The sequence below is a fragment of the Monodon monoceros genome, unplaced genomic scaffold, assembly GCF_005190385.1.
Source record: "Monodon monoceros isolate NGI ecotype Baffin Bay Population unplaced genomic scaffold, NGI_Narwhal_1 Super_Scaffold_13, whole genome shotgun sequence".
NCBI classification, from domain to species: Eukaryota; Metazoa; Chordata; class Mammalia; order Artiodactyla; family Monodontidae; genus Monodon; species Monodon monoceros.
In genome coordinates, this window is record NW_021703769.1 from 17,605,249 (window position 1) to 17,631,423 (window position 26,175).

The 26,175-nt window shown below is 48.6% G+C and overlaps 1 protein-coding gene across 2 annotated transcripts in view; it reads left to right on the forward strand.

Moving 5' to 3' along the window:
• PTPRT (protein tyrosine phosphatase receptor type T) overlaps positions 1–26,175 on the forward strand; it is a 1,065,023-nt gene that overhangs the window by 1,008,623 nt on the left and 30,225 nt on the right. For both annotated transcript variants that reach the window (XM_029221736.1, XM_029221738.1), the window contains 6 exons: positions 4,139–4,215; positions 13,395–13,431; positions 14,789–14,886; positions 17,941–18,057; positions 22,037–22,191; positions 25,612–25,747. In XM_029221736.1, the coding sequence (XP_029077569.1) occupies positions 4,139–4,215; positions 13,395–13,431; positions 14,789–14,886; positions 17,941–18,057; positions 22,037–22,191; positions 25,612–25,747 (620 nt within the window). The remainder of the gene's footprint in view (positions 1–4,138; positions 4,216–13,394; positions 13,432–14,788; positions 14,887–17,940; positions 18,058–22,036; positions 22,192–25,611; positions 25,748–26,175) is intronic.

Sequence of the window (26,175 nt, forward strand, 5' to 3'; positions counted from 1 at the left end):
TATTGAAGGACATCTTGGTTTTTCTTAAGTTTTGGCAATTATGAGTAAACCTGCTATAAACATTCATGTGCAGGTTTTTGTGTGGATGTAAGTTTCAGCTCATTTGGGTAAATATCAGACAGTAATTGCTGGATCATATGATAAGAGTGTGTTTAGTTTTGGAAGAAATTTCCAAACTGGCTTCCAAAGTGGCTCTACCATTTTGCTTTCCCATCAGCAATAAGTGAGAATTCCTGTTGCTCTGCATCCTCGCCAGCATTTGGTGTTGTCAGGGTTCTGGATTTTGGCCATTCTGGTAGGTGAGTAGAGGTATCTTTTTGTTGTTTTAATTTGCAGTTCCTAATGACATATGATACTGAACGTCTTTTCATATGCTTATTTGCCATCCATATATCTTTTTTCGTGAGGTGTCCGTTCAGATCATTTGCCCATTTTTTAATTGGGTTGTTTACTTATTGTTGAGTTTTAAGAGGTCTTTGTATGCTGTGGATCCAACTCCTTTATCGGGTAGTCTTTTTCAAACATTTTCTCCCAATCTGTGGCTCATCTTTTCATTCTCTTAACGTCCTCACACTTTTCATGCCTGCATTTTCTCATTTAATCCTCCCAACATTCTGTGAGCTATATAGTATTGAGCCATATAGCATTTTCCTAAGAAAACCAAGGCTTAGAGAGATCAACTGACTTGCTAAGTGATGGAGCTAAGATCTGAACCCAGATCTGACCCAGAGCTTCAGACCTCCCATCACCACGTCTGCTGTCCTACTTGCCACAGGTTAGCCCATGTGGGAATAAATCTTGATCATTTTGTACTAAAGTACCCTTTCACGGTCTCAGAAGATAGTCTCTATTTGGATGCTCTGCAGAGCCCGGCATGGTGACTTGCATCTAAGTACCTGAATAGGGCATAGAAAGCCCTCTTCAATCTAACCCCCACCTACCTCCTCTGCCTCTTCTCCCATTGCTAATTGCCTCGCATTCCATGTTCACAAGACAAGAAACTGTTTGCAGGTTGCCAGTATGCTTGCTTTTCCAGGACCTCTGCTCTCTTGCTGTTCTCTCTGACGGAAAGACCCTTCCTCATTGTCCATTGGTCAAGCCTTACTTTCAATTCCTCATTCACATATCACTTCGCAAAGCCCTCTAGTCCCCACTTTCTAGACCTTGAAATTTCACTTCTCTGTACAGTCTATCTACCCCACTACATTGACAAACTCCCTGAGCACTTGGAAAATACTTTCCAAGTCCCTTCAACAAGCCTGTGTGTAGTAGATGCTCAGTGAATTTGTTCTTAATAAATGAATAAAGGTGATATTGACAAACACCATCATCTAGTGGTTAGAGGCACCTCTCATCTTTAAGAATATTTAACTAAAAGAAATGTTTGTTTCTTTTCTTTTTCTTGTTAATCATATTTGCTTTCAGACTTTCAATTTTGTTTTATATTAATGAAAATTCCCTTTCAACGTTTTACACCAGAATATCTGTTTCCAGTGCTTTAGACTTCAAGGGCAGGCATAATTCAATAAATAAAGGAGATTTTTTGAATCGATGAGTCATTAGTGAGACCAATGAGTGAAAACACATTACACATTTTTCACTTTTTTGAGCCTTACAGTTTTGGTAACCGCTGGTAACAAGGCTTAACAGTCTGAGCTCAGAGTCAGCTGCTGGGTCTTGTCTGAACCCCTGCTGGGTGGATGTGCCCCAGGACGTCCCACTGCAGGAGCTGGGGACCAGACACTTGCACAGACTGCAGTGCCTGCGAGATGCTAGAAGTCCAGGGACAGCACATCGTGTGAACAGAGCAGGGATTCAGGGTCAGACAGTCCCTAAGATAGAATCCCAGCCACTTGTAGGCTGTGTCATGTTGGAAACTTGCTTAATCTCTCTGAGCCCCAGTTTCTTCATCTGTGAAATGGGAAGAATAAAAATACTACATCATTAGTATAATAATCTGTGGAGCAATTTGGAGGAATAAATGATTGAGTGAGATAATGTATGTGAAGCCTCTGGTATCTACCATCAACTCCATAAAGATTAGCTTCAAACTCCTTCCCCACTTCACACCCCACTCTGCCACCCACCGCAAGGGATCACTTAGACCTCCCCCCCACTCCCTCTGGTTGATTCCACGGAAACTCTTCCCCATGATGAGTAAGAAACATGGCATCCAGTGTAGCTCAGTATCTAGCACAGTGCCTGCCGTATGGCAGATGCTCACTTAACTATTTTTGAATTGATTAATTAGTTAATGAATGAATGGATGTGGGGTGGTGTCCTGTCCAGCCCCGGCCTGCTTGTCCATGCTTGGTCCCATTCCTTGCCTTCTCCTGCTCAACTTTCCATCATAGGGATCTGACCCTTGCAGGTTGCATTTCTCAGCCTCTCTTGTCAGCTGGCTGCTGTTTGGCCAGTGATGTGCACTGGTGGGAGATTGGAAGGTGGGAGAAAGGAAGAAGCCGGGGTATTTCTCCCTCTCTGTCCCAATCAGAGGCACCTTCTTGAACAGTGAGGGAGTCTCCTCCTTTTCTCCAGCTCCCACCAGAGAGGCCCACTGCAGCTCCAGCTTCCACAGGTGGCCCCCACCCCTGGGCTCTGGTGCCCTGACTTCCTCCCTCTGTCCCACCGACCCTGGGGAGGCAGTGTCTCCTTGCTGATGTTTATCTCTGAGTTACTTCTCCCTCCTCCCTTTAGCCTCTCAACCCTTCCATCACCCAGGTAACCACTTCTCTGTCATTAATTCCCTCTGCTGTGTACCCTCGAAGTACTTTCTACTATCCTGCTTAGACCCCTCTGGGGAATCAGGAGTGTCTGAGCTCAGAGTTAAGAGAACCCCACTCTTCCAAGCTCCACCATCCACTGGCCATGTGGCCAGTCAATCCTTGGGAGCCTCAGTTTCCTCATTTGTAACAAAGGTTAACAGCATCCATCTTACTTCTCTCCCAGGGTCACTGTGAGAGTCCAATGAGATAATCCATTCATATACTCACCAAGTACTTACTGAGTACCTGTCACAGGTGCATGTGGAGGATGGAACAAGGAGCAAAACACCTAATGTCCCTGTTCATGGGGGTTCCAGTTAGTAGTAACAGGTGGCCTTGTAAAGTGCCAAGTTCTGGAAAAAGCTAATGGGATTTGGGGACCCGACTTCCTTGATCCCCAGAAACCCTTGGGGGTGCCCAGAGTTCTCCATTCCACTTATGGGGAGCCCTAGCCCTGACCTAGAGTAAGGTGGCCTGGCCAGTGGATGCAGCAACACGCGGTGATACGTGCATAGTGACGGGGACAGAAAGCTGAGCCCCTCCCCCCACCAGACCCAACCCAGGTGTTCTGTTTGCGTATCCTCTAGCATATCGGAGCTCACTTTAATTGACTGTAAAGGATTAGCCTGATTCTTCTGCTGTAATGGGTTTTTCTTTTAATCATTTTAATTTGGTGTTATTTGAAGTAAGTGTGCCATTGACTAAAGCCTGCAAATCTTGTTTGTGCCTAGATCGTTTTTGAAATAGTATTCTCTGTAACACAATTTTTAGTTATTGATGACCTCTTTTAATCTAATGATTTAGTCGGCTTCACTTGAATGATAACATTGATAACAATATGTGGCCGACGGTCTATTTGCAGCAATATTCCAAGAGGCAAAAGGCAAGTGTTTGTGCACTTGTGGAAAATAGGTAAATGTGCCAGTTTTAAGCAAGCATGAAAATGGGGCATATTAATTTGGATCTAACATTTCTCGCTTCCTGAGTGTCTTCATATGGTCTTTCCTGTGTTGTCCTCTGGAGAAGGCATTTCCATCCCCATTTTAATGACAAAATCACTGAGATTTAAAGAAGCAGGTCACTCTCCCCGGTAGGTAATGACAAAACCAGAAGCAGAAGGGCAGGTGGAAAAAAAGAGAAGAAGCACATACAGGCCCTTTTTTAAGGCACAGTAATCTCCCTAAGCCTCAATGTCCTCATCCGTAAATGGGGATAATAGCTGAGGGTGATGCTAGGGGTTAAATGAGAGCATGTCTGTCAGTAGCATGGTGCCTGGCACAGGATGATTGATAAATGGTGGCTCTAAAGCAGGGCAGAGCTCACCCGAAGCCTTCTCATCACCCATCCCCTTGTCTTCTGCTCTCTCTCTGCAGATGACCATTCTCGAGTGAGGCTGCTGGTGCTGGATGGAGACCCACACTCCGACTACATCAACGCCAACTACATTGATGTGAGGCTCTCCATGGGGCTGGGCAGCTGGGTTCTGGGGTTGGCTACAGTAGGCTCAAGATCTGTGGCTGTGCCCCCAGCTGCTCCCCCAGACAGTGGCCCTCCTAGAACAGGTCCAGAGGGTCTGGCTCCTCCCTGTAACTAGTGTAACCCAAGCTGATTAGCCATGTAAAGCTGCATCCACTTTCAGGCTGGCTGGAGTAGCCTGCTCTGTGGGAACCCAGGATTGCCCGTCTTGTTCATTCACCCATTAATTCTTTTGTATGTATGTCCGTTTACCCATTCATTAATTTATTTGAAGGTACGGCCATTTATGCAACAAAAATTTCAGAATACCTACTGTATGTTGGATGCTATAGGAACCATAAAGCTAAAAATGCCGTGGTCTCTACCCTCTAAAACCTTAGCAGGAAGATAAGCTGTGCACATCAATAATTCCAGGGCAAACTAGAAAGTGGTGAGTGTCATGAGTTCAGATAAAATGCTACAGGGGTTCAGAGGTGGGAGGGAAAAAGTCACTCTTCTATCAGGAATGCGAAGTGTGATGTGAACCAAAACTTCAAGCACAGGTAGAATTTAAAATCAAAGAGGGGGACGATGGGCCTCTGCCAAAGAAAAGCACAAGCTGAGATGTAGCAGAGGGTAAGTAGCAGCTCAGTTCGAGGGGAGCAGAGACTCTATAATGGGAATAGTGGAAAATAAGGTTGGAGCTGGATCACTGATGCTTTGTGATCAAACGTAGGAAGTCAGACTTTATTTTGTAGGCAAGAGAAGGCTGTGGAAAGTTTTTAATCAAGGAGGCGACCGGTTCAGAGCTGAGGTTTGGCATGACTTATCTATTACCCAGGGTAAGATCGATGAGAGGGAAGAGGGTCTGGGAATAAGACCCCCAATTAGGAAAGGGGGCTGCTTCAGTGTTCCAGAGAATATGGAGGAAGGAACTAACTACAACGGGAGCCAAGATGGGCATACACGGAAGTAAGAGAGTTTGTAAAAGGGAAGCATGGTCCCTGGGACCAGAGAGACATCCCAGAATGACCGATGCAAGCCAGGCTTCTGAGGACCTCAGCTAGGAGTCCAAGAACCTTGACGAAAGGCTCAGAGATCCACCTTGGTGCCTCTGACTCCCAAGTGTTTTTATAGAAAAGCTGTAAGGCACTGTGGCATGCTTTTGAATTCCCCATCGTGTATTGAGCCTTGTGTTAGGCATTTGCCTGTTTGCCCTCAGATCTATTTCTTGTCCTTCCCTGTTCTGCTTTGGGTTGCTGGTATGCGTGTGTGTCTGTGTGCGTGCGCATGTTTGTGTGTGCATTGTGTGCCTGTGCATATGTGCAGGTGTGTGCATGTGCGTATATGCATGTGTGTGTGCATGTGCACGTTTGTGTGTTTGCATGTTTGTGCGTGTGTGTGCACTGTGTGTTTTTATGTGCATGTTTGTGTATGTTTGTGTGTGTGTGTTCGTGTGTGCATGTGCGTCTGTGTGTGTGTGCATGTGTGTTTGCGTGTGTGCGGTGTGTGTATGTGCGTGTGTGCATGTGCGTCTTTGTGTGTGCATGTGTGTGTGGTGTGTGTATGTGCATGTGTGCATGTGCGTCTTTGTGTGTGTGTGTGTGTGTGCAGGGAGGAGAGCGAGCTGACCCTTTAAGGAAGGTGCGATGGGAGATTGGCAGGTGATGGGATGGGAGAAGCCATCGTATTTATCTGCCTCTCTTGTTTCCTGGGATGGCAGCTCCAGCAGTGGCTGCATCCCATCTGTGGCTCCATCAAGCAGGACCACCAGAGTGATCCAGCCTTGACAAGGTGGCCCCAGCTCCTGGGCTCTGGTGACTTCTCTGTCTCCCGTTATCTGCTGGTTCTAGGGGTGACCACATCCTCTTGCCATTGCTGATCTCTGGGTGGCCTCACTGTTCCGTTTTGCAACTTAGCTCCTCCATCACCTGTATAACCAGCTCCCTGTACTGAATTCCCTCTGTCTGAAACACCTGGAATGGTTCTCCGCCTGGACTCTGGTTAACAAGAAAATTCACAAGGAGATGGCCAGTTCTGAGCAGCCTGTCTCCAACATGGAGAAAGCACTCAGCATTCACCCATCATGCCTTCAGCCTTTCCCTCATGCATCTAGTATTCATTTCTCACACACAGCAGATCCTCCACTGTGTGCCAGAAACACAGACCTTAAAAGGGACTCAAGTCTGGTGAGGGAGTCAGATAAGAAAAGAGACCCTCGAAGAGCAGGGGCCATGGGAACGTAAAGGAAAATCAAAGCCTCAAGGTGGGAGTGGCGTGATCAGTGAAGCCTTCCTGGAGGAGGTGACACAGTGCTGCTTTAGCCAATGAGTGAGAGTCAGCCGATGGTAGTCAGGCAAGAAGGACCGATGGTGGCTTAAGAATTATTGATCACCTCTAGTGTACCAACATTGCCTTAACTAGTATCACAACTCACAAAGTAAATGCCATTACTACCCATTTCCAGATGAGTGAACTGGGGCTCTCAAGGTTATGAAACTTCTCCAGGATGTGAGGGAGGGGACAGCAGGAGTCTGCATCGGTGCCTCCCCACCCATGCCCTGCTGGCTTTAATAACAACGGTAATGCAATGACAACAGCCCAGGGCTCTAAATGAGTCACTCTTGGGCCCTGTGAGGGGTGGTTTTAAATGAATCTGTTTATTGAGACCTCCCACTAGCCCTCCAGGATAGGTGACCACCCCCATTTTCCAGATAGGGAGGCTGAGGTTTAAAGAGATTGCACAGCTTGGGTGTGGGCATCTGCTCCGTGGCAGAAGCAGGCTGGAAACCAGACCCGAATGACTCCCAGGGCAGGGCTGTTGGTCCTGTCCCTCCTCACCCACTCGAAAGACACCACCTTGCACGCAGCACACAGTGGGGACTCGGGCAGCGCATGCGGAACCAAACTGAGTTGGTTCCTTCCATTTCTCCTCGACTTTGACTCTGGCTGAGTGGATGGGGCAGCCCTGACAGCCATGCCCACGAGGGGTCTGCTGGCCCAAGTTGCCATATCTGGCATTCATTGCCTGAGTGCTAACCTCCGGCAAAAGGCATTTTCCTGGATAGACAATCCAAAGTTGAGGGAGGATGTGACTGCGGTCAGAGCCAAGATGCACTTTGGTATTTTATAGGCAACAAAGGAAATTGTTTTAAATGCAAGTGCATCTCTGCAACACCAGTACTAATAACAAGCACCCATTTCTACCAGGTTCTTATCATCACAATGCATTCTGAGAGCCTTTAAGGATAAGAGGCCAGGGGTGGAGGTTAAGAGGCTTGCTCAAGGTCACACAGCTAGAATCCAGTTCTCTGCCCACCTTCTCCCTCTCTCTAGGAAGTAGATTGTGCAGACAGGCCAAAGTCTCTGCTAGATGCTGTCTTACTAAGTGATACTGGACTCTGTGCTGTGATTAGAGTCAAGGTCTCACGAGACCAGAGTCGTGACATGAATTCAGTCCTTATAGAGGCCACATTGAATCCAGGCCTTTCTGCTCACTAGCTTTATGATCTTAGGCAAATTATTTACCCATTTTGATGTCTGTAAAATGGGATGATGCCAACCCGTAAGAATGTGACAACTGATGTGAAGTGTCTATCTGTCAGGGTCCCATTGGGAGACAGAGGGTCACTCAAAGGGAATTTAATAACAGTAGGAACAGGATTAAAGGAAACTATGGGGGGAGGCAAAGTGGCAGGAGTTCAGTATCCCCAGGCTAGAACCAACAGGAAGCTCTCAAGCTGCTGAGAGCAGGGAGAGTAGCTGTAAGCAGGGGGCTGCCTGATTGGAGCTGTAGCCTTTGATGGAAAGTCAAGGCCAAGCCATGGTGACCTGATAGGGAGAGACCCAAAAGAACCTACACCCCAACCTCCCAATGGCCTCTGAGCTCCTGCTTCTGCTCCGCATTGACCAAACCCAACTAGCAGCTGGAGGGCATGGAAGCCCGTGGTGTCCTCCATACAGGTCAACCTCCCAGGCCACGAGCAGAGCAGGGAAGGGAATAGAGAGTCAATGGAGGAACAGAGGAGACACCAAGCATGAGCTCCTTTTAGCACAGTGTGAGCAGTATGGGGTGGAGGGGAGGGGGATCACATCAGTTGTGACCCCCTGTACACTCCAGCAAAGTCAAAATTCCCAGGGTCTCTGTGGGGATTCCTGGCAGACACACCCTAGGTAGCTGTCTAGGGCTCACCCCTTGGCCCTGGTTTCCACCCAGCCAAAATCCTCCCTGCACTCCAGAGGGCTAACTGCCCACGCTAGAATCATTTATCCACAATTCAATCTTGACCTTTCATTAAAACAACTCCATTTGGATAATGAGCTAGATGGGGCCAGCCCTGTAGGCCTCCAGAGGCCGTGGTTCTCCTCCTGTCTGAACCATACCTCCGGCACATTTGTTTGCACACCCGAGAATGTATTGGCCACTTGAATCTGTTATAAATTACCAGTCTGGAAATAAATATCGTCTCTGGGTCCCCAGTAAGTAACAGATGCATGGTCGCGGAGTGAGATAAACGCATGTTGGATGCAAACCTCTTTCCCATTGCTCACAGGCAGCTGGAGGCAGGCCCAGTACCGGTTTGCAGTCCATGTGCGTGCTGTGTAGGTGGGACTTAAGTGAACTCAAAGTTCTTTTAAGGTTAGGAAGTTTTCTGTACCAGCTCTTGGGACATCCCCAGAGCAGCCGCAAGTGAGCAGTACGTTTCCTCTCATCTCCATTGCTGGAGTCAGGTGGTTAGAATGCTTTCTCTTGGGGACTGCGTGGGTTCCTGGAGGCCAGAGAGGGTCTCTTGACTCGGATGCCACGTGTGGACAGGAACGCAGCATGCATGCGTTCATTCTGTATGCATTTATCAGGGCTGACTGCCCAGGCAGACTTCTCCATGCTGGGGACACAGCCATGAGCAAGCCCATTACAGCCCTGCCCTGCTGGAGCTCTCATTCGACTGGGAACACAGATGATAAGCATGTAAATAAACAAAGACTTTGGTGGTGAGTGCCCTGAAGAGAAGTCAACCAGAGAAAGCCAAAAGAACCAAGGATGTCAGGGTGGGCAGGTAAGGGCTGTCTGTGGAGGTGACTGCCATCCCAGCAGAAGCCTGGATGGAAGGGGAGAGCAAACCACTCGGTTATGTGGGGACAGGCGCAGCAGGCATGGGTAGGGGCCAGTGCTAAGGCTTATAGGTGGAAACATGATGGCTGCTTCTGAAGAAGAGCAAGACAGCCAGTGAGCCGTGGGGAGGGCGGTAGGAAAACTGAGAATATTGCTGAAGGGATGAAATGGGAATAACAGGGATGTTGAGACGCCCAAACTAGGCTTAAGGGGCCAGTTCAACTGCCATGACCTCAGAGAACACTCCTCTGGCCTCCTGGCACATCTTCCTCTTGGTGGCCCTTATCCCAGTTTGTTGATGTCTACAAGCTGCTCAGAATCTGAGCCCACATCCATCAGGTCCACTTTTGTACTTCCAGTGCCTTGTACAGAGTAGTAGATGCTCAGTTAATACCTGTCAATTGAATATTGAAGGACTGAGTGAGCAAACGAATGAACAAAATAGTGAAACCAAGTCGTCTGACTCCCACAGTTGAAATGTGAATTTCTTGCTCAGAATTTCATCCCATTGACGTTGAAGTGTGTTAGAATCTTCCAAATCCCATGCATTTTGTCTTTTGCCTTTTGTCTGCCAATTAAGGCCTTAAGGGAATGCCCCAACCTCACCTCAGAGACATATTCATGCATGTATGCCACCGACCAGTCTCTGCTGAAAACTATACCCTGTCCCATGGCCCAGAAGGAGAAAATATTAAAAAAAAAAACAAAAACTTGTTGCAACATACATTGTAAGGGTGTTAACTGGGCATCTACCAAGCCCTGCAGGGCTTAGGAGGAAGGAGGGCTCATTTGAAGTGCAGTGTGGGAAGCTGGGGCAAAGGGTACATGGAAGGGTCCGGAGAGGGACAACTGGAAATGAGGCTGGAGATGAGGATGGAGACAGGGGATTAGTCCCAAGCTAAGGCATTTGGACATCATTGTACAGGCAACGGGGAGCCACTGCAGGCTTTTAAGTGGGGAAACAGCATAATCAGATGTATGCTGGGGAGTTCATTCTGGCAGGAAGCAGATGGACTCTGGGACTGGACTGGAGGCAGGGAGGCCAGCATGAGCCTATTGTCTTGGCCCAGATCAGGGAGGATGAAGGCTGTAAGAAGGAATGACGTGGGGATGACAGAAGAGGATGGACTTGAGAAACTGCATCTTTCCACACTGTAGGGTTCTACTTTCTATTCCCAAGCCTACTCAAGAAGACTCCCATAGTCTAATTCTTCCTGTGAGCCTGGGAATCACTGTCCATCTTAACTCAAAGGAACAGAGAGCTCTTTGTGCCTCTCATCTTCCTTCCTACCTCTCACGGCTCAGAGAAGGGCTCAGTTACTACATTTATAGGCAGAGCAGGAAAGCAAAGGGGAGGGAAGGGCTTCCCATCTCAGGATCTCCGTGATGGCCAAAACAGACTTTTTAATCGTGATAGGCACTCAATGAATGCTTTCCAGATACACAACAAAATAATAATGATAGCAAAGACATATATGTTAAATCCTAGACTAGTGCCTGATACATAATAACTGTCATATATTAACTCACAACCCTAACAGCAAGGCTGTAATATAAATGCTGTTACCCCCATTTAACAGCAGAAATTAATTGAGGCACAAGGAGGTTAAGTAACCTGCCCCAGACCACACAGCCTAAAAGGGACAGAGCCAGGATTCACACCCAGGCAGTTTAAATTCAGAGTCCGTGCATAAAGCTACCATGCCATGTTGCCGTTCTTATTTTTTTAATTTATTTTGTTGAAACGTCGTTGGTTTACAATGTTGTGTTAACTGAACAGCACAATGATTCAGTTGTATATCTACATTCTTTGTCAGATTCTTTTCCATTATAGTTTATCACAGGATATTGAATATAGTTCCCTGTGCTCTACACTAGGACCTTGTTGTTTCTATGTATACTAGTTTGCATCTGGTAATCCCAAACTCCCAATCCATCCCTCCCCAGCCCCTCTCCCCCTTGGCAACCACAAGTCTGTCCTCTATGTCTGTGAGTCTGTTTCTGTTTCATAAATAAGTTCATTTGTGTCATATTTTAGATTCCACATACAAGTGATATCATATGGTATTTGTCTTTCTCTTTCTGACTTACTTCACTCAGTATGATAATCTCTAGGTCCATCCATGTCACTGCAAATGGCATTATTTCATTCTTTTTATGGCCAAGTAGTATTCCATTGTATATATGTACCACATCTTCTTTATCCATTCATCTGTCAATGGACATTTAGGTTGTTTCCATGTCTTGGCTATTGTGAATAGTGCTGCTATGAACATAGGGGTGCATGTATCTCTTGGAATTATAATTTTGTCCAGATACATGCCCAAGAGTGGGATTGCTGGATCATATGGCAACTCTAGTTTGTTTGAGGAACCTCCATACTGTTTTCCACAGCGGCTGCACCAATTTACATTCCCACTAACAGTGTAGGAGGGTTCCCTCTTGTCCACACCCTCGCCAGCATGTTATTTGGAGACTTTTGAATGATGGCCATTCTGACCAGCGTGAGGTGGTACCCCACTGTGGTTTTGATGTGCATTTCTCTAATATATGCTGCTTTTCTGGTTGGTCTCTCAACAGCTTGTTTATTGGGCATTTGCTCTGAGATTCACACGGTGCTAGGCTCCACAGAAAATTTTTTAAAACTTAGGAGGCAGTGTGTGTCCTCAAGAAGCTGACAACCCCACTAAGAAGACAGGGCCACTCAAACAAAGAGTTTAGGTGGGGCTGTTGATTCCTGGTGGTTAATCCAACAGCTGTGGCCATGACACTGGCCTTGGGTTGTTATTGACAGTCAACCCAGGTGTTACTAGAGTATGCCAGGTAATTCTTACAAAGTACCTACTAAATAGTTATGGAACAAGTGGAAGTCTGAGGTAGAGAGATGTACAGGGAACTTAGAAATGAATCTTTGGATCAGAAAGTAGATCCAGAACTTCTGAGACACCATCATGTCTGTTTCTCCACGAACCATGCAGATGACTTTTCTATTTGATTTCCTAAAGAAGAGGGTCTTGAGGCAGCTTATCCTTCTCAGCAGAACACAAAGACTCACCAGCAACGTTTAAGACAAATGTTCATAAGACTTTCGGGTTTGTTTTCTCCTGAGATTGTTAACTGGAAAAGAAAGCGGAGTGTCAGGACTTTCCAACACCCTCTCCACCAACAGGCTCCATAATTGGCATATATATATTTTTTTGATTTATCCTTTCATTCATGTATTTACTCGTTCAATAAATACTAATTACGTTCAATGTTATGTACTAAGTGCAGATCTGTCTCCAAAACTTGAACTTCTACCCAATATGATATACTTCCTCTCTGTGGCAAAAAAAGGGGACCCTCCATGTAGGACATGCCCAGACAAAAGAGAAGGTTGTCCTCAACCGTTCCCCAGTGATCAGGATTATGGGGCACCAGCGTAACCACACATCAGAGCCCAGCAGGGCCTACTGAAGACTCTGAAACGTACAGGGAAATCAGAAACTGATCTCTGAATCTGAAAGTGGCTTTATCAGTCTCTAGGGCACACCTACCTGGGGTCCCCCCCCCCCCAGATGAAAGGAACTTCAGTTCCAAGCCCAGCCATGTAGCACAGAGAGGCAGTGTGACATCTTTTCCTAATTGTTACTGATGCAAGGAGCCAGCAAGGTGATTGTTTTCTTCTTTCAGGTGCCCTACGGGGCCTTGCACAGTGTTCTGCATGTAATCACGGCTCAGGAAAGACTTGGTGGTGGTTGATATCCCACAGAAACCTGAAAATTCCTCCTCCCCCTTTTTCGGGGTGCATAGCCATAACTGATGGCCATCTGACTTTTGCTCCCAGTCCGTGGCTCCAAGGCAAGCCTGTACGGGCCCCTCGCAAGGAACTATAATAATAGCTAACATTTAGTGATAGGCTAAGCATTTTGCGTGCATTATCTCATTTAATCTTCGCCACTGCCCTGGGAAATGTCTAATGCTAGTTCCATTTTGCTTATGAAGAGACCGAGCCTCGGCAGGGATAATTATTAGTATTGTGCTGTTTGTAAGCTGCACTGTACTTTTCTTTTGTCATCCAGGGGTACCATCGACCCCGGCACTACATTGCTACTCAAGGTAAGTGCCCTCCTTTTCCTCTAAAGGGCCCTTGCCTTACACTGGAGGAGAGGAATGAGCTTCTACCAGCCAAGAAGTCATAGAGGAGCAGGGCTGGAGAGCCTCCCGAGGTCTCGAGATTGTTCATTTGTTTGGGAAGGAAGGAGGTGACAAGTTCAGCTATGGGGGGAGGGACGTAAGGGAGAGAGGAAGGAGGTGTCACTAGGAAATGGTCAAGAGAGATGGGCCCTGGACCAAAAGCATCAGCCTCAGGCATGTGCCATCAGTATCCACCATTCGGAACTGGAGCTCTCGGTGCCTGATCTCCTCGATGGGTGTGTGCGCGGGAGAGAGAGGCAGCCGACGCTCCTAGAAAGCAACTTACCAGGATGTTATGAGAAGACTTAAAAATGACTATACCTCTCACACTGTGAGGAAATCCTGTGGATGATTATATATATATGTGGACAATGACACATATAATAAGATACCCTTCACAGTGTTACCTAATAGGAAAAAAAGTGAAAAATCTTAAATGCCCATCAATTGGTAGACTGGTTGAAGTGTGACACTTCCATGTTATGGAAAATTATGCAGCTATGAAAAATGTCACGGCAGGTAAGAGTTTTTAAGGGCATGGGAAAATACGTATAATAGATATAACGCTTATTATAGCAAATACAATATATATACACATATATATATATTTGTACAGAAAAATGGCATTCAAAATTTTGTATCAGATAACACTTATTACTCTTGTAATTTTAAAAATGATGGAGGCCCAGGACATTGAAAGAGAAATTTCCAAGGAAATTTCTGTGGACTCTCAGATTCTGTCTCCCATTTCTTGTCTATTTTTCTTCCCTTCTTTCTGTCCAGGCTCCAGACAAATGCATTTGTCAAGCTCAGAATCGGGCATCTTCTGTCTGTGCTCTCAGCATCTGACTCCTGGCAGCTCCTCTGCTCTCCCACCCCACCCCCACCCCAGTTTCCTTCCCGTCTCTCACTGAGGCTCTGGAGCCCAATTTTTGAAAACTCCCTTAAGCTATGTCATTAACCCCTAATATAAGGTGATGGGTTGGCGGGAAAGTGGGGCTGGTGGAAAGGGTCTGAGCAGGAGGGCGACGAAGAGGAGAATCTGCGGGCATTTCCAGGGGACGCTGCAGACCCTGCTAGCTGGAGTGTGGCTTTTCTCGTGCACACTCTGACCTCACACGCTTCAGTCCCCAGTCTCCGCTACTTGTGTCCCAATAGGAATCGCTGACCTCCCTCTTACTCACCCATCCGGAGCCTTGACTGACCAGCCGGGAGGGACAAGCCTCTTGTCTGCTTCCTTGCCATTGCAGTCTGACCCTGACACCTTCTCTGTTGGCAGGTCCCATGCAGGAGACCGTAAAGGACTTCTGGAGAATGATCTGGCAGGAGAACTCGGCCAGCATCGTCATGGTCACAAACCTCGTGGAAGTGGGCAGGGTAAGCCCCTCCCGTGGGTACCTGGATGGAGTTTGCTGGCTGGCTTTCCACTGCCCAGCATCTCTCTGTGCCCAGTGCCTCCCGTTCCACATTTCACCCTCACGGCACCCTACGCGGGAGAAGTCCTCCCTCCTGTTCATAGTCGAGGAACATCTTTTCCCTTCAAAACCCTCTCGCCCCTTTCTCCACCCTCACTGTCCGCTGATGACGTCATCTCGTAGACTTTGAGGGAATTACAGCCATCAGACGTGAATGTTCATCTTCACACTGCAAAGCTGCATCCTACTTGCGTCTACAACCATCTTCTCATTCTTCTCCTCTATTATCAGGCTGAACCATAAGACATGGCTGTTCTTGTTGACCCCAAATGGTAGAATATCATGTTTCTTATGGTGCAGCCTAACGTGATAGGAGAAGTGACTCTTGCCCTTTCAAAGGCAATTCCTAGTGCCTCGAATCACAGGTTCCGCTCAAGAATGTCTCATTCTCCCCCTCTCGCTTGGAAAGTAATTCTCTTTCCCATTGCTAGATTATTTCCCTCAGCATACAGACATCCTGAGTACCTTCCCCCTTAAAAGTATAAAGCAGGCAAAACGAAACTGCTGATCCTGTCCCTGCTTTTCTGCCAGACCCTGAAATCTCACACACAGGCTCTGCTGCTTCACTCCCGTTCTCTTCCACCCACTGCAGTGTAGCTGCTCCCTCCATCCCACCCACAGTGATTCGTCAGTATCCCCAGCATCCTTCATGTTGACAAATCCAATAGCCATTTCTCTCTTCTCATTGTACTCAACCTCTCAACGGCATCTGACCCTTTGTTCCTCGAAACCTTGACATTCTTCAGGGTTTAGACCTTGGTCTCTCACTCTGCTCTGTCTCCACTCTCTGCTGTGTGCTCCTTAGCTACTCCTGGGGCTTAGAAATGGGACTGCTCTTCCCAGCTTTTGCTTTCACCTACTTGGTAAACCGTGGCATGTGGGTGGGTGGGTGCTGGGTGCACAGACACTAGAATCAAGAGGGCCTCTCTACTTATCACACGAGCTAACTGAAGACAGGGCAGGTAAGTTTTTCTTCTGGCGAGAAGCAGATAATCCATTAAAATGAAGAGTCCTGGCCTCCAAGATAATGGGAAGGGGGAGAATCCGGGCTGTCAGTCATGATTCAGCAAAGGGCTTTGGACATCTCGTGGCCTAACAGGAATTGAGGGCCAGAAGAGACTTTGTCCTTGAGCCCACTCTTATTTAGTCCATTGCCCAGTTTTACAGATGAGGAAACAGACCCAAAGGAGTGGAGTGAATGCCCTGAAGTCACCCGGCCACGATCTCTGACTCCTGGCTCTCGTTCTCGTGGTCATGGTCCCCCTACTCAAGACTGCGCCCCAGGGACTCAGGCCCAGGGAGCAGCTACTGTGGACAAAATGTCCAGCCTAGGATTTAAGAATTCAGAGGCACATTCCAGCCTGTTCTATAACATGTCCCCCCCACTGGAGGCAGATTCCCTTGATTGTGAATCTAATTCGAATTGGGACAGGGGACAGGAGAGCAATTTCTTCATGAAACTCCTGCTAGGAGCGAAGCTCTGTGCCAGACACTGTTGTGCATTATGCATTACTTCACTTTATCTCACAGCAATTGTACAAGGCGACGTTCCTGGTAATTATTCAGATGGCCTGGCTTTGCATCCTGGCTCCATCCCTTACTGACAGTTGACCTTGGGCAATTTTCCTAGCCTCCCTGTGCTTCTGATTCCTCATCTGTAAAATGGGGCTAATAATAATATCTACTTCATCAGGGTGTGGTGATAAGTAATAATTCAAGTAATCCGTGTAAAGTATTTGTAGAACACTTAGCAAGGAGAGCTAGACACTGAAAGCAGTTAGTAAGTGTTAGCGATCATTATTCATAGGAAGCTGAGGCTCAGAGAGGTTTCAGTACTTTCTGGAAGCTACTCAGCTACAGTGTCAGAACGAAGCAATGCATCCGTTTGCCTCCAAACCCTGTTGCACTAAATCAGCATTTCCCTAAGTGGGTTCCACGGGATGCTAGTCTGCATGATGCTTAGCGAACAGGGGGTTCCATGGTTAAATACGTTTGGGAAATGCTGTGTACTCTTTGCCCCTTTCGGAGAGTCGAAAAGCACATTAGCGTTAGCACGTGAACGAGCCAAGCAGTCCTGTAGCAAAGTGGCCTATTTAACTTTGTTTAATCCAGCATTTCCCAAACTCATTTGACCACAAAACCTTTTTTTGTTTGTTTTTGTTTCTTGTTTTTTACCTAACACCTATCAGCACCCAGCGGGACACACTGTGGGAAATGCCACCCTAAGCCGCTCGGCGTCCCCCGGAATGGTAATACTTTTGTTCTTTTACGGGGAAAACGATGATCTCTTTTTCCTCCTGCGGCATGTGACTCAGAACCAGGTGTGGGAGTGGCTTGTTCATGGCCTCTGCACCCACCCCTGGGGCAGAGAGCAGTTGCAAACGTCTTCCTTTCGAGCCCAGCACCTTCCTTCCTTTTCCCAGCAACGAGCCTTTCTCCTTCCAGCCCCCTCGTAATATTAATGACCCTCTCCCCGCCATGCCTGCTTCCACCTCCTCACTATTCCCACCTTTTATTCTCATCTCTGCTCTGCTGATACTACTCAGCTGCCCCAGCCTATCGCAGAAAAAGAGGACTCAGCCAAAGGTAGAGAACTGGCCACGTGACCTTGGACAAGTCACCAAACCTCCCGACTTGAGTATGATGTTCATCTGTACAGTGGGGAGATCGCCACCTGCCTATCTCACCCAGATCTAGTTGATCTCTTAGTGTGGTAATGGATTTGAAAAGTACCAGGAGCTCTGCCAAAGAAGGTACCACCGTTATCCCCTGCGGCTCCAGTTCCTCTAGGAGTGAGCTGGTCCCTGTGTATTTTGCCCTCCCCGGCCAGCTGAGAATGCCTTGACTGAAAGTCCACCAAGGTCACCCTTGAGTTTATTCGGACGGGAAGCCAGATGAGATGACCACACATGCTCAGCCGCCCACTCACTCGTACTGTCCCTGTCCTTGCCCGCAGGTGAAGTGTGTGCGATACTGGCCGGATGACATGGAGGTCTACGGAGACATTAAAGTCACCCTGATCGAAACAGAGCCCCTGGCAGAGTATATCATCCGCACCTTCACGGTCCAGAAGGTAAGCTTCCCTGCGGCTGTGTGCAGCCTGCCCTCCAGGCAAGCCGGCTTGTTTGTTCATCGAGGACATGGCAGCGACCAAGGGGCTGCTCTGTACCCACCCTGCACCAATGAGAGATCGGCAATCAGCTTGGACGTGGACCCTGCTCCAAAGGACCCCGCGTCTAGCAGGAGGGACAAATAGAATTCGCCAGACAAATAGCATAATGACATATGGTAATAAAAGCCACAGAGGAAACATGCCAAGCGGGGGAGACAGAAATCCACGGGAGGATGGGGTGATCAGAGAGGACCTCCAGGAGGAGGAGGCATTTAAGCAGACAGTGAAGGATGAGAAAGAGCCAGCCAAGGGAAGAGCAGGAGGAATATTATCCCAGGAAGAGGGAAAGAACCATGCAGAGTCTGTAGGGGAAAGAAGATCTTGACATGTTCTAGGCCTGTGGTTCTCAGCTGGGGGTGACTGTCCCACAGGGACATTTACCAGTGTCTGGAAACAGTTGTCAAAACCATAGCTGCCATTTTCTAAAAGTAACATCATTAATGAACCAAGTGGCCACAGGCCTGAGGATGCAAAAACACCAGGGACTTCAGTGCTCTGAGCACTGTGCCCTTGGGGATTGACAGGTCCTTGTGAGTGCCAAAGCAGGCACATGCATGGTGCCCCTCCTGCATGCACGGTGCTGGCAGGACACACTGTTTGCTCCCAACACTGCCCCCTGCAACCCCTGGGCTCCTAAAGGCCTATATCTGCAGACTCAGATGAAGAGCCAGGAGGGAAGGACGCCCCTCAGCTACAAGGTACATTGCTGTGATCTTAGGCTGGCTTCCTTAGAAGCAGGGCCTGAGACAAGGTTTCCCTTATACGTGGTGTATCAAGGGAGCGCTCCCAGAGAAACCTGTAAGACAGCAAGAGAAGCTGGAGAGGAAAGAGGAAGGGGCAGGGCAAGTTCAGAGTCTCTGGCAAAGTCTAGCCTAGGCCTGACCCATGGGGGCCTCTGGAGCGTAAACACACCGCAGAGGTGCCCCCTTGCTTTACTCAGTCCACTGCCTGACTGCGGACCAGCCACTGCGGGGTAACCTCCAGGGTGGGCCAGCTCCTGTCGGCTGAGGGCACTTCTCCAGAAAAGGGCACATGTGTGAGTCACTAGCAGCCAGCGCTCCTGCAGTTGAGGCCTGGAACATAGCCCCACGAACACCAGTCTCAACTACCATACTTGGCGGTTGGTGCTGGGCATGAGCTGGGTGACTGGGGACCCAGACTCTGAGCCAAGGGGAGGCCTTGGGGAACTGCAGCCCACCCAGTGTGTTGAGGAGTCGTAGTCGTTTCTTAGGCTGTCTTTTGCCTTTCTTTCAATCACCAGGGAAGCTATTACCCATAGGAAGACACCCTTCAAGGTCTCCACGGGCCTCGGAGGATTAACTCAACTTAGCCAGCCTCTCCACAGGTGCTCAGCGAACACTGCCTGGGTTATCAGCTCAGAATCAGTTCCTGGGGACCCAGAAATAATAAACAGGAAGCATTGTCTGTCCCTTGAAGAGAACACAGTCCCACCAGGAAGAGAGGACCCTTGATAAACAGTTGCAGTGCAGGTGGTGTGGGCTTGAACGAGGGCTTCCAGGGGCTGAGCTGATTTGGAGGGTGGGGTGGAAAACTCTGAGTATTCTCGAAGCTGTTTTATCTTCTACTTCAGTTCTTCTGTCAGAGCTTTAACCCCAGCCTTTGTTCACTCCTGCCCAGACCCTGCAGCTGCCTCCTGACGGGGCTTCTGCCTCTAGTCTTGCCCCCAGTCTTAGTTTAGGTTTCTAGGAAGCAGAGCCTGAGGCATGGATTTGGGTGCCCTTGATGATGTGTTGAGGAAGAACCCAGGGGAGAAGGGGGGTGAGGGAGGCAGTACAGGGCGGGGAAGGAGCTGAGCAAGGATGTGGCCTGGCCCCACAGGGAGATCTGGGGCATGAGTGACACCACAGAGTTGGGCCCATCTTGAGGCAAAGGGTTCTTTGGCACATCCATGAGAGTAACCCATTATCCTGGTTTGCCCAGGACCACCCTGGCTTTAGCACTGAAAATCCCATGTCCTGGGAAACCCCTCAGCCCTGGGCAAACTGACAAAATCGGTTGGTCACTGAATGCCAGCTGCCCATCCCCCGCTCCCAAAGGAGGTGGTTCCTGTTCAGCTGAGAGCAACTCTCTGAAGAAGGGGTAATTTTTAGCTGTCCACAGCCAAGGTCAGGGTAGCTGGGGATGGGGGCACTGGCCCAGGAAAGGGGACCTGGCGCCCTCTACACAGCCCACCAACACCCCCCCCCAATCCTTCCTCCGCGTAGTGGCTAGTGTGATCCTTCCAAGATGCCCATCTGGTGATGCGTTTCCTCTTCTGTGCAACTATCTGGGCAGCCTCCCTATAGCTCCCCGATGACTCTGGGATAAAACCCAAAGGCCTTAAAGTGGGATACAAAGCCTTGCAGCATTCAGTACCCGCCCAGCCTCCCCCCACCCCCCACCCCCGGCCCATCCCGCTGGCTGTCTGTCATTGCCTGTCTTCCACTCTTCTCTGGAATTGCCCTGGGCTGTTTGTGATTCTTTTCACGTACTATGCTAAGTCCTGTCCCCAGGCCTTTGCCCCAACTGCCTCTCTGCCTAGGAATCCCTCCATCCTTCCACTGGGTAATACTTAGCCTCAGTGTATCATACGATTAGGAGGACAGACTGTGGAGCCACACAGCTAGGCTTTAGACTGTAACTTTACAACGTACTAGTTGTGTGACCTTGGGCATGTTCCTTAGCCTTGCTTAGCCTCACTTTCCTCATCCCTAAAATGGAGATGATAATATGAGGATTGATATGGGATTAAATTAATTAATACATTGAAGAAGTCAGAAGAGTGACAGGCACATAGTCGATGCTTAATAAACGTTAGCTATGATTTTCATTATTAATATGTTTCAAGACTCAGGTCAGGCATCCCCTCTTTCAGGAAGCCTTCTCTGATTTCTCCTCTCCCTAATGGGATTAGCTGACACTCCTTTATGCACTTTAATGGAATTAAAGGTCCACTTAGGGGCCTGCCTCCCCCACTGGACCATGAGCTGTTCCAGGCACAGGGACTTGGCCTTTATTTCCACCTTCCTAGTGCCTAGCACAAGGCTAGGCACAGGTAACCCTCGGTGAATATCTTTTAACTGAAAAAATGAACCATCGAACACTCTTCCTATTCAGCGCCTCTAACATCTGCAGGAGATTGCTAGGTAGAGAAAGGTAGGTAGGGGCAGTGCCTAAGCAAAGGCTCAGGGGCATAACCTGACCATAGACTAGTCAAGAACTGCCATTTGGCCTGGAGCATGTCTATGTGGAGGGTGCGGGGAGGGGAAGGGGAACGATGGGAGCTCCAGGCCCCACCACCCCCGTCAGTCAGAGAAGCTCTGCTTTTGTTTGTTTCATATTTTATCATTCTAAATGAGAATCTAATTAATAAAGAAGTCTGCCTTTTTAATTTTGAAAGTCCTGGAGAGTATCATAGACCAGACTGGAGAACTGAAGGACACCAGTCCTCAATCAGTGAAAGGCCTTGTATTCCCCTGGAAACAACTCGGACTTGGAGTTGAAGTCTAACATTTTTCTGAATCTGTTCTGCTGAATATAAGTCCTATAAAACACTTATCAAAAGAGGGTCCCCTGGGCCAAACAGTGTGAATGTTATAAGCCCCCTTGGGAATTCAGCGTGTATGTTAGCACAGTAAAGGCTCTGAGAAGTCCTGCAGTAGAGCCATCAGTTTCACTTTATTTACTTCCGAAGTTCCCAGATGTAAGAGATGCAGAATCACTCTGCGCAGTAGTACCTATTAACCCTTTGAGGGCCTTGCCCTCCCTGACAGCAGGGAAGCTGGACCCTCAGTGCTCACGGCCTCGTGGCTCCCCATGGGTGCTGGGCAGGGTGGCTGGGGGCAGCAGCTGGAGGAACAGAGGGCCGTTCTCTCCTCAGAAAGGCTACCATGAGATCCGGGAGCTCCGCCTCTTCCACTTCACCAGCTGGCCCGACCACGGCGTCCCCTGCTATGCCACCGGCCTCCTCGGCTTTGTCCGCCAGGTCAAGTTCCTCAATCCACCGGAAGCTGGGCCCATAGTGGTCCACTGCAGGTAAGTGAAAGGCCCCGCCCTAAACAAGGAGGCCTTTGCAGCTCTGCTCTCTCGGTGAGGGGGGTACTCTCTTGTCCAGTGGCCTTTATTCTTTGCCTGTGTCCCCTCTTCCCAGCCCTTTCTGATGAGACCAGGGTCCTAAGTCTAACAACAATAATACTAATAGTAGCAGTAGCAGTTGTTATTATTGCTGTTGCCCTGAAACAGTAAAGACCCTGAGGACGTGGGCTTGGCACTGACAGCGTCTGCTACACATGCACTTCACCCGCATTACTTCATTTACTTCTCACCCAACCTTGAGAGGTGGCCATTATTGTCATTCCCATTTTACAGATGAGAAAACCGAGGCGCTAAGAAGGTAGATACTGTGCTCAGGTCACACAGGTGTGAAATGGCAGAGCCAGGATATTTAACATGATTTTCTCCAGACGCTCGCCCTTGGCATGGCGGCAGGGTGCCCCCGTGGAAGTGTGCTTCTCTTCATTTCTCTTATTTTAAAAATCAATTGCTGGCCTGCGGTGTCCTTTGTAGAGAGTAAATGGACAGTGTCAGGTTTTAGCTTATTATGGAGAAGGGATATTTTCAGCTCTGACCCAGAAAGTCACATTGGGAGTGATGAGCACATCTTGGAATCCTCCTAAACGGAGATGAAGTATCATGTCAAGGGCATTAGGAATTGGAGGAGGGCGGATGTCCAGACCTGAAGGCCAACTAGCATGCTCGCTTCCTCCCCAGCCAGCGCCTCTCTTTTCCACTGTGACCTTGGGCCCGGTCCATCTTTTCAGACCCCGCATGCTCTTAACTGCATGCAGGTTATCTCTGCCCTGGCAGTGTCCACATCAGGCAAGGTCTTGAGCCAAGTCAAGGAGAGACACCATAAGCTGTAGGTGTCTCAGAGCCACCCCTTTCTCACACAGCACCCGTTTCCCTTCGCCACAACAGCGAGGTGTGAATTAGAAACCCCATTTCACAGATGAGCCCATTGAAGGTTAGGAGGCCATACTGATCACCCCATAGGCTCTCTAAGCATTCCGCATATAGTCTCTGCTTTACATCTCATGGCAATTCGAGGACAACAAAATGTTCACCCCAAGTCCCATATCCCAAAGAGCAGCCAGAGCAGGGGTAAGGAAGAAAGGGAGATAATGGCAAGCATTTATCAGGCCCTCCTTGCATGATGCCCCTATGTCTGTGTCTCCATACCAAGTCACCCTGACACACCTAAGCAGAGTGGTACCCCCTCCTGAGGCTGTCCTGAAGATTAAATGGGTTGGCCAACATATAGTAGGTACCTAAGAGAATTCCAGACATATAGTAAGCACTTAAAAAATATTATATACTATTCTCTGCCTCTCGATGCTGTCCCCCTCCCCAGACTGTTAATCCTTCAGGACAGGAACCATGTCTGACTTATCTTCACATCCCCACTCCCGAGCCCAGCATCTAGTGCTCAGTAAATATGTGGTGACTACAGGTAGCAAACATTTATAATAGATGGCTATGTAACCAGGCACGGGGCTAAGCAATTTACGCGCATTGTGCTTTTTCCACGTAATTTCATGCAATTCACGTGTACTGTGCTATTAATGCTATTGTCATCAGCCTCATTTTATGGAAGAGGGTATTGAAACCCAGAGAGATTGAGTCATTCACCCAAGGTCACACAGCTAGTCAGTGGTCGAGCCAGGGTTTGATCCCAGGGGTCTGACCCCAAATAGCATGTGCTTCATTGCTCTGTGAGGCTGAAATAAACGGATCAATCCTCCCAAGAACCCTGTAGGGAAGAGTGTCATGTGTGAGAAAACTGAGGCTCACAGACACCAGGCAGCTTGTCCACTAGTGGTGGATCCAAGATTCAGAATCAAGTCGGGCTGCTTCTTTCTCCTAAAACAGGTCGAGGATGAGACTTGGGAGAAGACGTGGATGAGTGGCTCTTTGGGTTCCCTCCTAGACCCCGAGGCCCAGACTGCTTGGGGGTCCCTTCTGGGGGTTTTGATTTGGGGGGAGGCATTCTGGGGCAAGTACAAGGCAGATTTTACTCAATTCAAACCATGAAATTTTACCAAGATCAAAGACTTTCCAGATTATGGAGGATGGATTTCCAAGGGTTTACTCTCCAGACCATTGTGGGTGTCAGTTGGTTCACTGGCCTGCCCTCCTTGGATTTATGGTCATTCAATATTGCTTTCTTTCCTGGTCCATCGCCCTTCCTCTTTTCGTTTCCTTTTAGTTTTGCATTGTCAAGCAAAGACACTTGTTTCCATGAGGGAAATGAAATGTGAAAACGCAGTGGAGATGGGCCTCCTGGCAGTCTGGCCTTCACTTCCAAAGCTATATGCATTTAAAGCAAATGCCCTATTTGTCTCTCGTTCAGTGCTATGATTTTGGAACCCACTGATCTGGGAAGGTCTGGCCATGGCCCATGGGGTCTCATTGAGTTCTTTTGCTATTTTGTACTTGGCCTGAGATTTTCTGAAAAGAAGCCACCAGTGGTCAGAATCGAGTATGTATCAGGGGGCCTTGATTCTGGAGTCGGGTCTCAGGACTGTCGGCTGCTCTGGTTTACTGATGCTGCTGCCTCACGATCCTGGAAAAGCAGGTGCACGTGGAGACAAACCCAAGGCTTTGGACATGGTGCTCAGGACTCACTCTCTGTGAGTCCATTGGGACAGCTCAGAGGACCTGGTTTCTGCCGTCTCAGTTACCTCCTCTGATCTCTCTTGTCTCTCCCTTCTTGCTTCCATCCATTAACCCGTTCACTGAAGAAGACAGAAGGAAGGGAGAGATGGAGGGAGGGAAGTGGGGTGGGGAAGACATGTTTCTAGGCATTTCCAGTGTGCCCAGCATATGTAGATGGATTATCTTTACCCATCAGATGAGCAAACTGCATGCATCCGTGTTGTCTAAGCGTACATTATCTTATTAAGAGAGGAAGTGTAGGAGCACAAGCTGTGGAGCCAGACTGCCTGGGGAAAAGTCCCAGCTCCACCACTTGCCAGCTGTGTGACCTTGGGCAAGGTCAGCACCCTGTGCCTTAGTTTTCTCACTGTGTAACAGGGTGAGAAACTTCCTAACAGCCTCATAAGAGAATGAATAGGTAGCACTGCAGAAGCAGTTAGAACAATGTCTGGAACGTTGTCACGGCTAAATAAGTGTTCGTTACATGAGTACAACAAAAATAAGCCAGTCCTGATAAAATAGCCCCCAAAGGCAAGCATTTCTCTCCCATTTTACAAAAGAGAGGACTGAGGTTCTAAGTTTAGTCACTAGCTTAGGATCTCCTGGCAGGACTGGCGTTCAGACCTCTGCAGTGTATTGCCTCTCTGCAGGGTCCTCGGGGACAGGGCTGAATGGGAGGGGCCTCCCCAGGGCTGCTCCCACCCCAAGGTCCCTAACATGGACCACCATCCTCTCTTCCAGTGCTGGTGCCGGGAGGACTGGCTGCTTCATCGCCATCGACACCATGCTTGACATGGCCGAGAACGAAGGGGTGGTGGACATCTTCAACTGCGTGCGTGAGCTCCGGGCCCAGAGGGTCAACCTGGTACAGACGGAGGTGAGTCCTGGGGTGTCATTTGGCCAGCCACCTGCAGCCCTGGCCAAGGAGGAGCATGGTGGAACAGAAAGGCCCACGGGTGGAGGCATCCTACAGAAAGAGACCTGGGCATGGGAGAAATGGGAGGGAATGGATACATGGCTTGCTATGGTGAGATCATCGTAGAAGCTAGGATGCCCCTGCCAACCCTGAGGTCCCCCAGTGCAAGGACTCCTACCAGGGAGGAATGGTGCTGTGTGTCCCATCTCTGAAGGCATCTAAGTACCAACTGAACGGCAACTTTCAGGTATTCTTTGAATGGTGTTCTTGCCTTGGGTGAAGGAGAAGAGAGAGATAGGGAAGGATTGGCATTGATTGAATGCCTACTGTGTGCCAAGCATCGCTTTAGGCACTGCAGGAATGGCTTACTCAGTGAAGTTACTGAGTTC